The sequence below is a fragment of the Pongo pygmaeus genome, chromosome 20, assembly GCF_028885625.2.
Source record: "Pongo pygmaeus isolate AG05252 chromosome 20, NHGRI_mPonPyg2-v2.0_pri, whole genome shotgun sequence".
NCBI lineage: Eukaryota > Metazoa > Chordata > Mammalia > Primates > Hominidae > Pongo > Pongo pygmaeus.
Genome location: NC_072393.2, coordinates 19,524,348 through 19,539,990, shown reverse-complemented (window position 1 = coordinate 19,539,990; position 15,643 = coordinate 19,524,348). Strand labels below are relative to the sequence as shown.

General features: G+C 52.0%; 1 protein-coding gene across 2 annotated transcripts in view; it reads right to left on the bottom strand.

Annotated features, from left to right (window-relative positions):
* SLC25A42 (solute carrier family 25 member 42) overlaps nt 1–15,643 on the bottom strand; it is a 48,562-nt gene that overhangs the window by 14,784 nt on the left and 18,135 nt on the right. For both annotated transcript variants that reach the window (XM_054465034.2, XM_054465033.2), the window contains exon 2: nt 1,578–1,692. In XM_054465034.2, coding sequence (XP_054321009.1) covers nt 1,578–1,658 — 81 coding nt within the window. In that variant the 5' untranslated portion in view covers nt 1,659–1,692. The remainder of the gene's footprint in view (nt 1–1,577; nt 1,693–15,643) is intronic.

The following is a 15,643-nucleotide window of genomic DNA, read 5'->3' as shown; positions in this document are numbered from 1 at the left end:
TCACCATGTTGGCCAGGCTGGTCTCGAACTCCTGACCTCAAGCAATCCTAACACCTGGGCCTCCCAGAGTGCAGGGATTACAGGTGTGAGCCACCATGCCCAGTCAAGGCTCAGCTTCTTAACCAAAGAAAAGAGACTTTGCAGAGTGAGTCCCTCCCACCTTGGGGCTGGCCAGGCGGACCAAGAGCAATGTTGTCAGGGCCTGCCAGTACAGAGGAGAATGGACATGTGTGTGTGATGCCCGGCAAGTGACCAGCACTGGCGCATTTCTGCGTGTGGTTCAGCAGCCACCGCTGCCTCAAGCTTGTCCACGTGGTGGGATCCACGTTGCAGACCCCCTCCTCTCCGGCATGCAGAGCAACAGCCATATCCAGGTGTTCTTCCAGCTCAGTTGGGACCCCTTCACTAAACTTCAAGGCACATGCCTGGCCTGTGCCTCAGTCACCTGGTGGTGACCCTGGTGAATGAGTCCTCCCGCCCACCTGTTGCTCTGAGATGTCACCTGGAATCTGGGGAAAGGTCGGGAGGCCTGGAAGATGACGCCACCTCAGCCTTTGACCCCATGGACTTTGAAAACTGCCTGTGCGGTCGGCCTGAGTCAGGCCCTGGGAGTGCAATGATTTCTCCATGGGGCTGGGTCGGTCTGTGTTTCAGGTTCAGCTGAGAGGACTTAGGGGCCAGTGGGGGTTCTGGTTTCTATGGTGAACAACAGGGCTGACCCAATTGCTTTGAGAGAATATCTTTTCTTCAGTGGAATTGTGGACTTAAGAGGTGAACTTGGAAATGCAGAGTAAAGACCAAGCATGCCTACCCCCTTTGGCTCTCTGCATTTGGCTCTTTTTTTTTTTTGAGACAGGGTTTCACCCCAGCTCAGGCTGGGGTGCAGTGGCACAATCTTGGCTCACTGCAACCTCTGCCTCCCAGGTTCAAGCGATTCAACTGCCTCAGCCTCCCAAGTAGCTGGGATTACAGGTGTGCGCCACCACGCCTGGCTAATTTTTATATTTTTAGTAGAGACGGGGTTTCACCATGTTGCCCAGACTGGTCTCAAACTCCTGGTCTCGTATGATTCTCCCACCTCAGCCTCCCATAGTGCTGGGATTATAGGCATGAGCCACCATGCCTGGCCTTGGCTAATTCCTTAGTGTTCCAAAATCTGAGGGAAAAAAGGGGGCTCCAAGACGTGTCTGATACCTCTGGCTTCCCACCCCACACTGGCGCTGGGTTAGGTTTTGGCCTCTTACCAGGTGGCTGGGCTGGCTGGATTCACATCACAAGTGGGGCTTTCGGTGGAATAGAGGGTGGTTGGCGTCCTCCATCCCATGATGGAGTATCTGGGGCCATGGGAACAGAGAGGCTCCACCACTCCACCCTCAGCCCAGGTAGGCAGGGGTACCAACATGCACATCCTAGGTGCAGGGTGATTTGTGATGGGGTGCATGGAGCACAGGAGAGGGACCCTGAGCCTGTTTGGAGGGGGCGCAGAGGCTAGGAGGAGAGGGCGGGGAGCCTGGGAGGGGGGATGGGGAGGCTGGGGCCCCAGGAGAACACCCATCCCAGGAGGCCGGGGTACTTGCCTTTGATGAGACGGACGAGGATAGGACAGCCTCGGCATCCTCATGCAATCGCACCGGGCCTTCCTTCACACCATTACCCATACCAGGCCTGCTCAGAATGGCAGGAGACTCGGTCCTGGGGGGGTAAGGGGAGGTGGTAAGATACGGCGAGATCCTGAGAGATGGTGGGTGTTCCACCAGCCTTTTCCTATCCCGGTTTCTGGCTCCCTGCGTGGGGAGGGATGCCCTCAACTGCATTCCGCGGCCACGGTCCTGTGTGTACTGCTTAATCATTTACAAAAGTCTTTCTTGTTGGCACTGGAATGTAATCCTCACAAACAGTCTGTTCTTTTTCCAAATCTGGTGCCCAGGGAGCAAACAGGCTCAGAGAAGTTAAGCAGCCAGCCAAGGTCACACAGCTACCAGCGGGTTGTGGGGCCAGTGTGGCCGAGGTGCTCAGTGCTTGGTGCCAACACCACTGTCAGGCCAAACATCCAGTGGGCACCGAGGTGCTCGGTGCCAATACCACTGTCAGGTCAAACATGCAGTGGGCTTGTGTCAGCTTGGACCCGAGGGTCTCTGTCCACCAAAATACTTTATTTTTTATTTATTTATTTTTTTGAGACGGAGTCTCACTCTGTCACCCAGGCTGGAGTGCAGTGGCACAATCTCGGCTCACTGCAACCTCCGCCTCCTGGGTTCAAGCAATTCTCTTGCCACAGCCTCCCAGGTAGCTGGGACTACAGGCACCCACTACCACACCCAGCTAATTTTTTATTTTTAGTAGAGATTGGGTTTCACCATGTTAGCCAGGCTAGTCTTGAACTCCTGACCTCAGGTGATCTGCCTGCCTTAGCCTCCCAAAGTGCTGGGATTACAGGCATGAGCCACCGCACTCGGCCTTTTTTTTTTTTTTCCCACCCAGGCTCAAGTGCAGTAGAACAATCATAGCTCACTGCAGCCTCAAATTCCTGAGCCCAAGTGATCCTCCCACTTGGTCAGCTAAGGGTGTTTTTTTTGTTTTTGTTTTTGCGTTGAGAGAATCTCCCTCTGTAGCCCAGGCTGGAATGCAGTGGCATGATCTCTGTTCACTGCAGCCTCCGCCTTCCAGGTTCAAGTGATTCTTGTGCCTCAGCCTCTCAAGTACCTGGGATTACAGACGTTTACTACCAAATCCAGCTTTTTTTTTTTTTTTTTTTTTTTTTTTTTTTAGTAGAGCTAGGGTTTTGCCATGTTGGCCAGGCTGGTTTTGAATTCCTGGCCTCATGTGATCCTCCTGACGTGGCCTCCCAAAGTGCTGGGATTACAAGCGTGAGCCACCACGTCCGACTGGGTTGGCTAATTTTTATTTTTCATTTTATATTTTGTAGAGACAGGGACTCACTATGTTGCCCAGGCTGGTCTGGAACTCCTGGACTCAAGCGACCCTCTGGCCTCAGCCTCCCAAAATGCTGGGATTCCAGGCATGGCCACCGTGCCTGGTTAGTTCCCATGCTTTAAAATCATCCAGTAAATGAAAATGCATTACTGCAAAGTGACGCAAAGGGTGCAGAGGCCCCAGAGCAGGCATCAGTGCCAGTGAGTGACACTGTACAAAGTGCACTTGGGATTCTGCTACACCAGCCTCCACTGCTGACTCTCCTAGTGAACATGGACCCATGGGCACTGGCTCTGGGAGAAACACCTGCTTCAAAGATGGGGCCGGAGAGAAAGAATGAGCCTGGAGCACGTACGTGGAGGTGCCAGTCATGGAGGGCATGCTCAGAAACAGAAACCAAAGCAGATGGGTGTGGCGAGGGGGTCATGGACACCCACCGAAAGAACGCTTGATGGCCAAAGCTGGAACAGTTTGAGTAGAAATGGAAAAAAACATAAAGCAGTCATGGATGAAAGCCTGAACTATAAAATAACCATGAGTCCATATAATATAAAGAAATGACAGAATAAGTAACTACATGGTAGGGAAGAGACAAATCTCCCAGGCAAAGGATTCCCAAATAGCTCAGATCTCCAGGAAGGGCCATGCCTCCTGCCCTCAGGTGTGGCTGCGCTTAGCGGCTTCTTTCCAAAGAGTACAGTCTGGAAAGGGGGCTGTCAGTGACTGCAGCACAAAAACCTGATGGATCCCAGCTGGGCTAGGTGATCCAGGGCAACACTGGCTGGGATAAGTCAGGTGGACGCATGTGCCTCTGATGGAGTGTGACGACTAGGGTCTTCCTCCCTCAGATCCATCACCCCATCTGACCGTGAGAAAAACATCAGGCTGGGTGCAGTGGCTCATGCCTGTAATCCCAGCACTTTGGGAGGCTGAGGCGGGCAGATCACGAGCTCAGGAGTTTTAAGACCAGCCTGGCCAACCTGGCAAAATCCCGTCTCTACTAAAAATACAAAAATTGGCCGGGCATGGTGGCAGGCGCCTGTAATCTCAGCTACTCAGGAGGCTGAGTCAGGAGAATCACTTGAACCCAGATGGAGGTTGCAGTGAGCTGAGATCACGCCACTGCATTCCAGCCTGGGTGACACAGTGAGACTCTGTCTCAAAAGAAAGAAAAGGGAAAAACACCAGACACATCCCACCGGAGAGGCATTCTCCAGCACCCCTGACCACTGCTCCCCAAAACTGTCATGGTCACCAAAAACAAAGACAGCCTGAGAAACCGTCTCAGCCCAGAGGAGTCTAAGGAGATGTGAGGACTAAAGATCAGGTGGGATCCTTGGACAAAGAAAGGACATTCAGGAAAAATGCAGGAACGTGAATAAAGTGTGGAGCTCCATTAATATTAATACCATCTCAGCACTTGTTCATTAGTGAGGCAAATGCAGCACAGCACTGTGAGAGGTTATGCGTAAGGGACGCTAGATGTGTGCAGTGTCAGGGAACTTGGTACAGCCTTTGCAATTTTTCTGTAAATCTAAAACTGCTCTTAGCTGGGCGTGGTGGCACACACCTGGAATCCCAGCACTTTGAGAGGCTGAGGTAGGAGGATCGCTTGAGCCCAGGAGTTTGAGACAAGCCTGGGCAACATAGTGAGACCTCGTCTCTAGAGAAAAAAATTAGCTGGATGTGGTGGCATGCACCTGTGGTCCCAGGTACTTGAGACGCTGAAGTGAGAAGGTCACCTGAGCCCAGGAGGTTGAGGCTTCAATGAGCCGTGATTTCAGCAGTACACTCCAGCCTGGGTGACAGAGCAAGACTGGGTCTCAAAAAATAAAAATAAACAAAACTGCTCTCAAACAGACAGAAACCAGGTCCTAAAGACCTTTTCCAGCCAGTTGCTGGGGGTCGGCATCTTTCATCATCGGCCCGTGGGATGCACTGCGTCTGTTTCACACTCCCCTGCAACAATCAGCCATGTCTGACTGCTGCCCAGCACCACCCCTGCCGCTACAGACCCTGGGGGCTGTCCTTGCACTTGGGTGCTCGGGTGAGAACGGCGCAGCCTCTGCCTCTCTACTCCTTGATTCCTAGAATCGAGGTGCTGGGTCAGGTGGCCTGGATATGTTCTGCAAAGTCGCCTTCCCCAGAAAGGATTCAGCCATTTGCTGTCCCCCAACAGTGGGTGAGGTGCCCGAGGCCTGGGTCCTGGCCGAAGGGGGTCCCTCCTGCCCTCCTATGGGCTGTTGCTCTGAGCTCCTCAGGAGGTCACAGTCCTGTGAGGAACAGTCTCCCCAGAAGGGCATCATGGCCTCAGACCCTCCCTTGGCTGCACCTGCCCAGCCTCTGAACAAGAAGAGCCACCAGACAGGGCTGCCTGCAGTGCCCATGGTACCATCCTTCACTGGATCACCTGCCCAGGGCCAGGGCTCAGCCTCGAGTGGCACCCACAGACATAGACAAAGTCACGGCACAACCTGGCCGGAACTACAGAAGTGTGCTAGGCCCTGCAGGTGACAGAACACTGAGGGCAGCTGGGGCTGGGAGACGTAACTGGAGGGCATGGAACAATGGTCCCTGAAAGATACACGCTTCCCCCAGAACCTGTAAATGTGACGCTTTTAGGAAAAAGGGTCTGTGCAGATGTGATTAAGGCAAGATCTCTAGATGAGGGTTAGGGTGGGCCCTAAGTGCAATGACTGGTGTCCTTGTAAGAGACAGAGTAGGAGACACAGACACAGAGGGGAGGGTTGAGGATGAGGCCTGGAGCACGGTGGGCGACCACAGCCAGTGCATGATCCCACAGCACAAGAGCGGCCCGCTTCTGTTCCAGCTACCTCCTCATCCCTTGGTGAGGCCAAGGAAGGAGTCCTGGCACCACCAGCACCCGCCACCCTCCCTGTCTCAAGAGGAAGAGGGCCCCAGGGCACCAATGCCTGCAACCATCAGAGACACAGGTTTTCATGACATTCTTTTTGTTGTTGCTGCTGTTTTATAGTCAGGGTCTTGCTCTGTTGCCCAGGGTTGGGTGCAGTGGCATAATCATAGCTCACTGTAGCCTCGACCTCCTGGGCTCAAGTGATCCTCTCACCTCAGCCTCCTGAATAGCTGGGATTATAGGCTCATGCCACCACACCTGGCTAAGTTTTTAATTTTCTGTAGAGACAGGGTCTCCTTATGTTGCCCAGGCTGGTCTTGAACTCCTGGGCTCAAGTGATCCTCCTGCCTCAGCCTCCCAAAGCGCTGGGATTCCAGGTGGGAGCCACCGCACCCGGCCATAACATTCTTGTGTTTCCACTGTACTTAATTTGTTTTTTCCCCATCACCTCCCATTTTGCAGTAATATTGAATTTATTTTTAAGGTAGTGATACAAACTACCCTTTATTTATTTTTATTTTATGTATTTTATTTTATTTTTGAGACGGAGTTTCATGCTTGTTGCCCAGGCTGGAGTGCAGTGGTGCAATCTTGGCTCACTGCAACCTCCACCTCTCAGGTTCAAGCGATTCTCCTGCCTCAACCTCCCGATTAGCTGGGATTACAGGCGCGCACCACCACGCCCGGCTAAGTTTTTGTATTTTTAGTAGAGATGGGGTTTCACCATGTTGGCCAGGCTGGTCTCAAACTCCTTACCTCAGGTGATCTGCCCGCGTTGGCCTCCTAAAGTGCTGGGATTACAGGCGTGAGCCACCGCGCCCAGCCCAAACTACCTTTACATGAATTTAAGTTAAAAGACACCCATGAAGTGAATTCTAGAACTGGGTAGGACAGACCGCAGAACTGGGGGAGGAGGTCCCTGAGGATTTCAGCAGAAATGGGCCCAAGAGTCACGCTTTTGTCTTTCGTCACAGCAGAAAGATGCTGCCTGTGTTCAGGAGTGAGCCGTGTTTGCTGCAGCTCAGGAAGGCAAAGGGAAAAGCCATGTGACATCCCGGACCCCGGGGACCACAGTGAGAACAAGGGATGGGGTTCGGGACATGATAGCCTAAAATATGACCTTGGCCTTTGAGAACACAGAAGCAGGAAGCACTGTTTCTTTTCCCTTCTCCCCGGAAGCAGGTCATGAGACCCTCAGGTGGGAGGTGCCTCCCCTGTACCTGGAGGAGGGGAACAGAAGATGCAGAGATGCCAAGAAGAACCTGAACAAACAGGCCTTGCTAAGTTCCCCCAAGGTTATTATCATTAAATCAGAAGCTTGTTGTTGTTGTTGTTGTTGTTGTTTTGAGATGGGGTCTCACCCAGGCTGGTCTTGAACTCAAGTGATCCTCCCGCTTCAGCCTCCCAAAATGCTGGGATTACAGGTGTGTGCCACGGTGCCCAGTCAGATCAGACCCTTTTGCCCTCTAATCAGATTTGCCCATGACTCTAATCTTCATCAAACCTAACATAAACATACTCAGGTTTACCTGTTTTGGGGGGAGGTCTTTGTTTCCGTATAAAGGCTCTCAAGACACGTAAAACTTGTTTTAAATAAATTTGTCTGCTTTTATCTTGTTAATCTGTCTTTTGTTACAAGGGCCTCAGCCATGAACCTAAGATGAGTGAGAAAAAGATATTTTCCTCTTCTGCATGGGGCGGCCACTTGGGGTGGCACCTCTGCCCCTTACTAAGCAAGCGACACCTGGCTGTGACTTTCAAGAAGAGGTGAAACTGACACAGGAGTTCCTAGACATCATTTGGGGGGTTGGGGGACAGACACGCTGGTTTTGCTTCAAAACCCAAACTTGGCCTTCTCAAAATGTAAGTCACTCACAAGTTCAAAGATGATTTATATAAAATAGGATCTGCAGGCCAAGGTGGGACAGGACACTAGATTGGCCACTTGTCAAAGTTTGTGCCTAAGAAAACAATCTTTGGAAAGGGCCCAAGGAAAGCTCAGAAGGCAGACTCCTGCTCTCCCTCCAGGGACCCCCAGTGGAACAGACATTCCTGATGAAATGCCTTACTCTTCTCAGCTCATTTGTTAGAGTTTAGAGGTATTTTTTTGTTTTTGTTTTTGTTTTTTGAGACGGAGTCTTGCTCTGTCACCCAGGCTGGAGTGCAATGGCACGATCTCAGCTCACTGCAACCTCTGCCTCCCAGGTTCAAGTGATTCTCCTGCCTCGGCCTCACAAGTAGCTGGGATTACAGGCGTGTGCCCCCATGCGCAGCTAATTTTTGCATTTTTCTGTAGAGACGGGGTTTCACCATGTTGGGCAGGCTGGTCTCGAACTCCTGACTTCAGGTGATCCACCCTCCTCGGCCTCCCAAAGTGCTGGGATTACAGGTGTGAGCTACCACACCTGGCTGCCTGGAATCTGTTGGGTTTTTTTTAATTTTATATATATATAATTTATTATTATTATTGTTTTTGAGATGGGAGTCTTGCTCTGTCATCCAGGCTGGAGTGCACTGCTGCGATATCAGCTCACTGCAACCTCCACCTCCCGGGTTCAAGCAATTCTCCTGCCTCAGCCTCCTGAGTAGCTGGGATGAGAGGCACGCACCACCATGCCTGGCTAACTTTTTTGTATTTTTATTAGAGATGGGGTTTCACCATGTTGGTCAGGTTGGTCTCGAACTCCTGACCTCGTGATCTGCCCGCCTCAGCCTCCCAAAGTGCTGGGATTAGAGGCGTGAGGCTCCACGCCCAGCCCTGGAATCTGTTTTAAAGTTCAACTGCACATTTGTCAAATTCAGAGTATAAGTTGAGCTCTCTCTAAAGGGTGCCACCACGCTTTGTTTCAGGAAGTACAGAAAGAACAGGTGCCCATTTGAATCAAAGTTGAGGATCACTGGCCAGGCGCAGTGGCTTACGCCTGTAATCCCAGCACTTTGGGCCAAGGAGGGCAGATCGCTTGAGGCCAGGAGTTCGAGAGCAGCTTGGGCAACATGGCAAAACACTGTTTCTACTAAAAATACAAAAATTAGCCAGGTGTGGTGGTGCATGCCTGTAGTCCCAGCTACTTGAGAGGCCAAGGCAGAAGAATCGCTTGAACCCAGGAGGCAGAGGTTACAGTGAGCCAAGATCGTGCCACTGCACTCCATCCTGGGTGTCAGAAAGAGACACTGTCTCAAAAACAAAAGAAAACAAAAAAAAAGGCCAGGCACAGTGGCTCATGCCTATAATCCAAGCACTTTGAGAGGCCAAAGCGGGGGGATCACAAGGTCAGGAGATCAAGACCATCTTGGCTAACATGGTGAAACCCTGTCTCTACTAAAAAATACAAAAAAAAAAAAAAAAAATTAGTCGGGTGTGGTAGCACATGCCTATAATCCCAGTTACTGAGGAGGCTGAGGCAGGAGAATCGCTTGAACCCAGGAGGTGCAGGTTGCGGTGAGCTGAGATCGCACCATTGCACTCCAGCCTGGGTGACCAGAGTGAAACTCCATCTCAGGCCAGGCGTGGTGGCTCACACCTGTAATCCCAGCACTTTGGAAGGCCGAGGCAGGTGGATCACGAGGTCAGGAGATCGAGTCCATCCTGGCTAACACGTTGAAACCCCGTTTCTACTAAAAATACAAAAAAATTAGCCGGGCGTGGTGGCGGGCACCTGTAGTCCCAGCTACTTGGGAAGCTGAGGCAGGAGAATGGCGTGAACCCGGGAGGCAGAGCTTGCAGTGAGCCGTGATCACACCACTACACTCCAGCCTGGGTGACAGAGTAAGACTTTGTCTCAAAAAAAAAAAAAAAAAAAAAATTGAAGATCGGATTTATATGCAGGGCTGGGGTGGGGTCTGGAACCGTTCCTTAGAAACTCCTGGTAAGAGGCAGAAGAGGTGCAAGACAATGGCCAATCCATACATGGCAACAAAACTGTGGCCCAAAACCTGTGCAGCAACCAGCTCCGGAAACCAACCACCAACCTCTGCAGCAATGCTCAGGACCTGGTCAGTGATTGCAGCTTCTCTAACATTGGCCCCCACTTCCAACTTAGGACCAACCAGAGAAAGCCAATTGTGCTTCCCTAAGCAACCCCACAGGACACCTGCTGTTAGCTGGCTGCCCCCAGCTTCCCCAGGCCAACAGCCTCCTGTGGGCTCACTTGAACCTGCCCTTTTCCACTTCACAGCTCTCCCTCTCCCCTGCCTGCCTGTCAGCTTCAGCTGACTCCCTTGCAAACTCTGAATAAGCAGCCTGTGCTGCTCTCATTTGGATGGTCTTTGTTTTTCCAAGTAGCTCAATAAATGAGGGAGAAGAGACAGCACTTCCTTATAGTTGAATTTCAATTAATAAGTGCAGATGGAATGATGGAAATAGAAAACACCATTAGGCAAAGGCCAGTATTAATTGTTGCCATCAAGAACCATGGGGACGGCTACGCACGGTGGCTCACACCTGTAATCCCAGCACTTTGGGAGGCCGAAGTGGGCGGATCATTTGAGGTCAGGAGTTCAAGACCAGCCTGGCCAAAATGGTGAAACCCCGTCTCTACTAAAAATACAAAAATCAGCTGGGTGTGGTGGTGTGCCTCTATAATCCCAGCTACTCAGGAGGCTGAGGCAGGAGAATCACTTGAACCTGGGAGGTGGAGGTTGCCGTGAGCTGAGATCGTGCCACTGCACTCCAGCCTGGGCGACAGAGTGAGACTCTGTCACAAACACACACACAAAAGAGATCCTGACATCTGTGACAATTCAGATGAACTTAGAAGATACGTGAATAACCAAATAAGCCACGCACAGAAAGACAGATGCTGCATGATCTCACTTATATGTGGAATTAGAAAAAAAAAAAATCAAATACATACAAATAGAGTAAAATGGCGGTTACCAGGAGCAGGGGGAAATGGGAAGATTGTAGGTCAAATGGAACAGAATTACAGTTACGGAAGGCAAGTATGCTAGAGATCTAATGGACAGCATGAGGACTATAGTTAATAACATTGTATCAATTACTGGTAACCTCACCCCACCCACCACACCCCCACACACAGGGTAACTATATGGGATGATTTTTATATTAGTTTGTAGTTTGTTTGACTGTAGTAGTCACTTCACCATATGTATATCAAAGTAAATATATCAGAACATCACATTGTCCAACCTGGGCAACATGGAAAAGCCCCATCTCTACAAAAAATACAAAAATTAGCCAGGTGTGGTGGCATGTACCTGTAGTCCCAGCTACTCAGGAGGCTGAGGCAGGAGGATCATCTGAAACCAAGAAGTTGAGGTTACAGTGAGCTGAGATCGCACCACTGCACTCCAGCCTGGGTGAGAGAGCAAGACTATGTCTCAAAAAAAAAAAAACAAGAAAACCCCCCAGAACCACACAACATGTTGTACACGTTAAATATAAACAATTTTAAAATGTTATTTCAAAAAAAATGGACTAGCCTTAAATAAAATAAAACCATGGGCAGATGCTACAATGAGTGGGTGAAAACAGGATGAGAAATAGGGTGTTTGCATGGCCTCTGAGCATCTCCCCACAGGACACTTAATAATTTCTCTGGACCGGATGCGGTGGCTCACGCCTGTAATCCCAGCACTTTGGGATGCCCAGGCAGGTGGATCACCTGAGGTCAGGAGTTCGAGATCAGCCTGCACAACATGGTGAAACCCTGTCTCTACTAAAAATACAAAAATTAGCCAGGTATGGTGGTGCTCACCTGTAGTCCTAGCTACTCAGGAGGCTGAGGCAGGAGAATCGCTTGAACCTGGGAGGCAGAGGTTGCAGTGAGCTGTGATCATGCCACTGCACTCCAGCCTGGGTGACAGAGCGAGACTCTCCCTCATAAAGTGCTAAAACAAAGAAAGCCTGGAGAAAACCAGCAGCTTCTGGGGCATGCCAAGTCCGGGAAACACACATTGGGTGTCTGTGGCTATAGAAGGACTGGGCGGGTGATCTGACTCCTCTCGGTCCAGGCCCTCCAGGGCACATGGTCCCAAGGGGTACTGTGGAGGGTGACTCTGAGCCAGCATGGCTACACCCAGGGGCTCAGTGTTGAGGGGCAGGGAAGGGCGCTGGCAGCCCTGGTTTTCAGAGAACCCATTGCCCTTCTCAGCAGAGTGCACCCTGACCCTGGCTGGCCCCCTCCCCTCCCTTCTCCCCTCCCCTCAGGGTGTCTGGGGCCATGCTCAGGCAAAGGCCTTCCTTCCTCCAGGGCCTGTTTCTGCCTCTGCATATGGGGGTGAGAATGGGGTGAAGACACAGACACCCATATAACACAATAGTGGCTATTGGCCGGGTGTGGTGGCTCACACCTGTAATCCTAACACTTTGGGAGGCCAAAGCCGGCCTCAGCTGAAGTTCGAGACCAGCCTGGGCAAAATGGCGAAAGCCCGTTTCTACTAAAAATACAAAAATTAGCTGGGCATGGTGGGCACCTGTAATCCCAGCTACTCGGGAGGCTGAGGCAGGAGAAGAGCTTGAACCTGGGAAGCAGAGGTTGCAGTGAGCTGAGATCGCGGCACTGCACTCCAGCCTGGGCGACAGAACGAGACTCCTTCTCCAAAAAAAAAAAAAAAAAGAAAAAATGTGGCTATTGTTCAGAGATCCCTTTGCCCCTGTGCTCTGGAATCCTCCCAGCCTTAACTGAGGAGTCTCAGTTCAGCTTCACAGCTGGGGAAGCTGAGGCAGTCTGGGTGCTTGCCTGAGGCCACAGCCACTGGCTGGTGGGGCCTAGCTGGGCTGAAGATAATGGTGACAATCACTGCCGCTAATGACTGGGGTCACCATGGTTCCTCTTTACCCCTCATGGTGAGGTGCTGTTTCCCTACTCTGCAGATGAAACTCAGGGAAGTTTGGCCAAATCCAAGGACAGAGGGAACTCAGGCCCCACTGCAGGATCCGAAAGCCACAACCGGGTCCTTCTCCGTGGAGCCTGGCCCCTAGGCAGCCCACAGCCACCAAGGTGAGTCTCAACACCATTTCATCAAGCACTCTAGAGGACCAGGTACCCCCTCCTTTTTTTTTTTTTTTTTTTTTTGAGATGGGGTCTCGCTATGTTGCCCAGGCTGGTCTGGAACTCCTGGGCTCAAGTGATCCTCCCGCCTTACCTCACCTCCCCAGTAGTTGGGATTATAGGTGTGAACCACCTTGCCCTGCCCATGTGCCCTTACTCAAGACTTTGCTTAACCTAAAGGAACAGCCAGTTCCGGGGGCGTAGGAGGGCAACTTCCCCCAGGTAACCCGCACCTGGACCTCTTGGGTAAGGTGGGTTCAGCCAGGGGCCTCTGTCAAGTGGGTATTCCCCATTCCCTACTCTACTCTTTGGAAACAGCCCAGTCTGATGGGATGGGGATGGGTTAAGCTCTACCTCCTGGAAGGGGGAACATCGATGGATAGGACTTGGAATTATTCCACAGGGACGGCTGTCTTTCCTCCCCCATTTATTTTTTCAGTCATTGATTCCTATCTGTGTGGCCTTGTGGGTATTCACTTTGCACTGTCCATTAAGCCCAAATGCTCCATTACCCTCTGGGGATGTGATGCTATACATCCACCGCCGTAGACAAAGAAGCGGGTTTGGGGAGGGAGGGTGGGTGGAGATTTCACTACGATGAAGAGGTTGCCCCAAAGACTCAGGTGGCTGGAGAAGCTGAACTGGATATACCTATGTCAATGCATCTGTGGGCCCCAAACCTGACTATGCAGATGTAGAGGGGAGGCAGGGCCTGTGGTGGATGCTGGGTGGGAGATGGTGTGTGCAACACCCCAGAGGTGCCTGCCAGGGCACGCTGTGGTGGTGGGATGCAGGCAGGTATGTGCAGGGTCCGGGCATGCTGTGGTGGTGGGGTATGGGCAGGTGTGTGCAGGGCCCTGGAGGTGTCTGCAGGGGCACACTGGGGTGGTGGGGTGCAGTCAGGTGTATGCAGGGCCCTGGAGGTGCCTGCAGGGGCATGCTGGAGTGGTGGGGTGTGGGCAGGTGTGTGCAGCGCCCTGAAGGTGCCTGCAGGGGCATGCTGGGGTGGTGGGGTGCAGGCAGGTGTGTGCAGGGCCCAGGAGGTGCCTGCAGGGGCATGCTGGGGTGGTGGGGTGTGGGCAGGTGTGTGCAGGGCCCCAGAGACGCATTTAGAGGCAGTTGGGTGTCAGATGGTGTGTGCAGGGGCCAGGAGGTGCATGCTGGGGCAGTGGGGTATGCAGGAGTGAGGTACCCTTTCACTTTTTCTGGGGCTCTCTGCCCCTTGCTCAGGCTGTACCTCTGCTCTGCATCCTCACTGCTCCTGTGACTTCCCTCCATGACACTCATTCACTGTGCTGGCCTGGCCTGGCCTGGTGCCTGTGCAGTGAGTGCTGAGGGTTTGCCAATTCACGCCTTCGCCCTTGAGGTAAGAGGAGCCCCAGAAGAGGCTGAATGATGCTGCTGGGCAGGGCGGGGGCAGGAGGCCAGAGAGCCGAGGCTGGAGATCCTGAAACCCTCTTGTCCTGACATTTGGGGTGACTTCCCTGGAAAGGGGAACCTTAAGGACCACCATAATGGGCTGCATTAGGCTCAATAATGGCACTCAAAGATGTCTGCATCCTAAACCCTAGACACCATGAATATGTGATCTTACATGACAAAAGGGACTTTTTAGATGTGATGAAGTTAAGGGTCTTGAGATGGGGGAGACTGTCCTGGATTATCTGGATGGCCCCAGTGTAATCACCAGGGTCCCGATGCGGGGGATGCAGGAGGGGCCAGGTGCAGTGGCTCACGCCTTGTAATCCCAGCACTCTGGGAGGTGGGAAGATCACTTGAGGGCCAGGTGAGAGCAGCCTGGGTGTAACATAGTGAGATCCCATTTGTATAAAAAATTTAAAAATTAGCTGGGTGTGGCCGAGCGCAGTGGCTCACACCTGTAATACCAGCGCTTTCGGAGGCTGAGGCAGGTGGATCACCTGAGGTCAAGAGTTCATGACCAGCCTGGCCAACATGGTGAAACCTCACCTCTACTAAAAATACAAAAAAAATTAGCTGGGTGTGGTGGCGCGCACCTGTAGTCCCAGCTACTCAGGGAGGGTGAGGCAGGAGAATCACATGAACCCAGGAGGCAGAGGTTGCAGTGAGCTGAAATCGCCCCACTACACTCTAGCCTGGGTGACAGAGGGAGACTCCATCTCAACAACAACAACAAAAAATTAGCTGGGCATGGTGGCACATATTTGTAGGAGGCCAAGATGGGAGGATGGCTTGAGCCCAGGAGTTGGAGGCTGCAGTGAGGTGTGATCACACCACTGAACCCCAGCCTGGGCGACACAGCAAGACCTTGTTTCAAAAAAAAAAAAAAAAAGAGGCCAAGATCAGTGGCTCATGCTTGTAATTCCAGCACTTTGGGAGGCCAAGGCAGGTGGATCAGCAGTTGAGGTCAGGCATCGAGACCAGCCTGGGTGACATGGTAAAACCCTGTCTCTTTCAAAAAATACAAAAATTAGTCGGGTGTGGTGGCACATTCCTGTAGCCCCAGCTACTTGGGTGGCTGAGGCACGAGAATTGCCTGAACCCAGGAGGTGGAGGTTGCACCACTGCACTCCAGCCTGGGTGATGGAGCAAGACTCTGTCAGGAAAGGAAAGGAAAAGGAAAAGGACCAGAACGAACAAAGATAGAGACAGGAGAGCTGGAGGAGATGTGAGTGCGCTCCGCTGCTGGCTTTAGAGGTGGAGGGAGAGGCCCCAGGGGATAGAAGCTGGGAAAGGCAAAGATACAGATTCTCTTCCTGAGCCTCCAGAAGAAACCCAGCCCTGCACTCCCATTTTAGACTCCTGATCACCAGAACCTAAAGATGACAAACGTGTTGCTTTA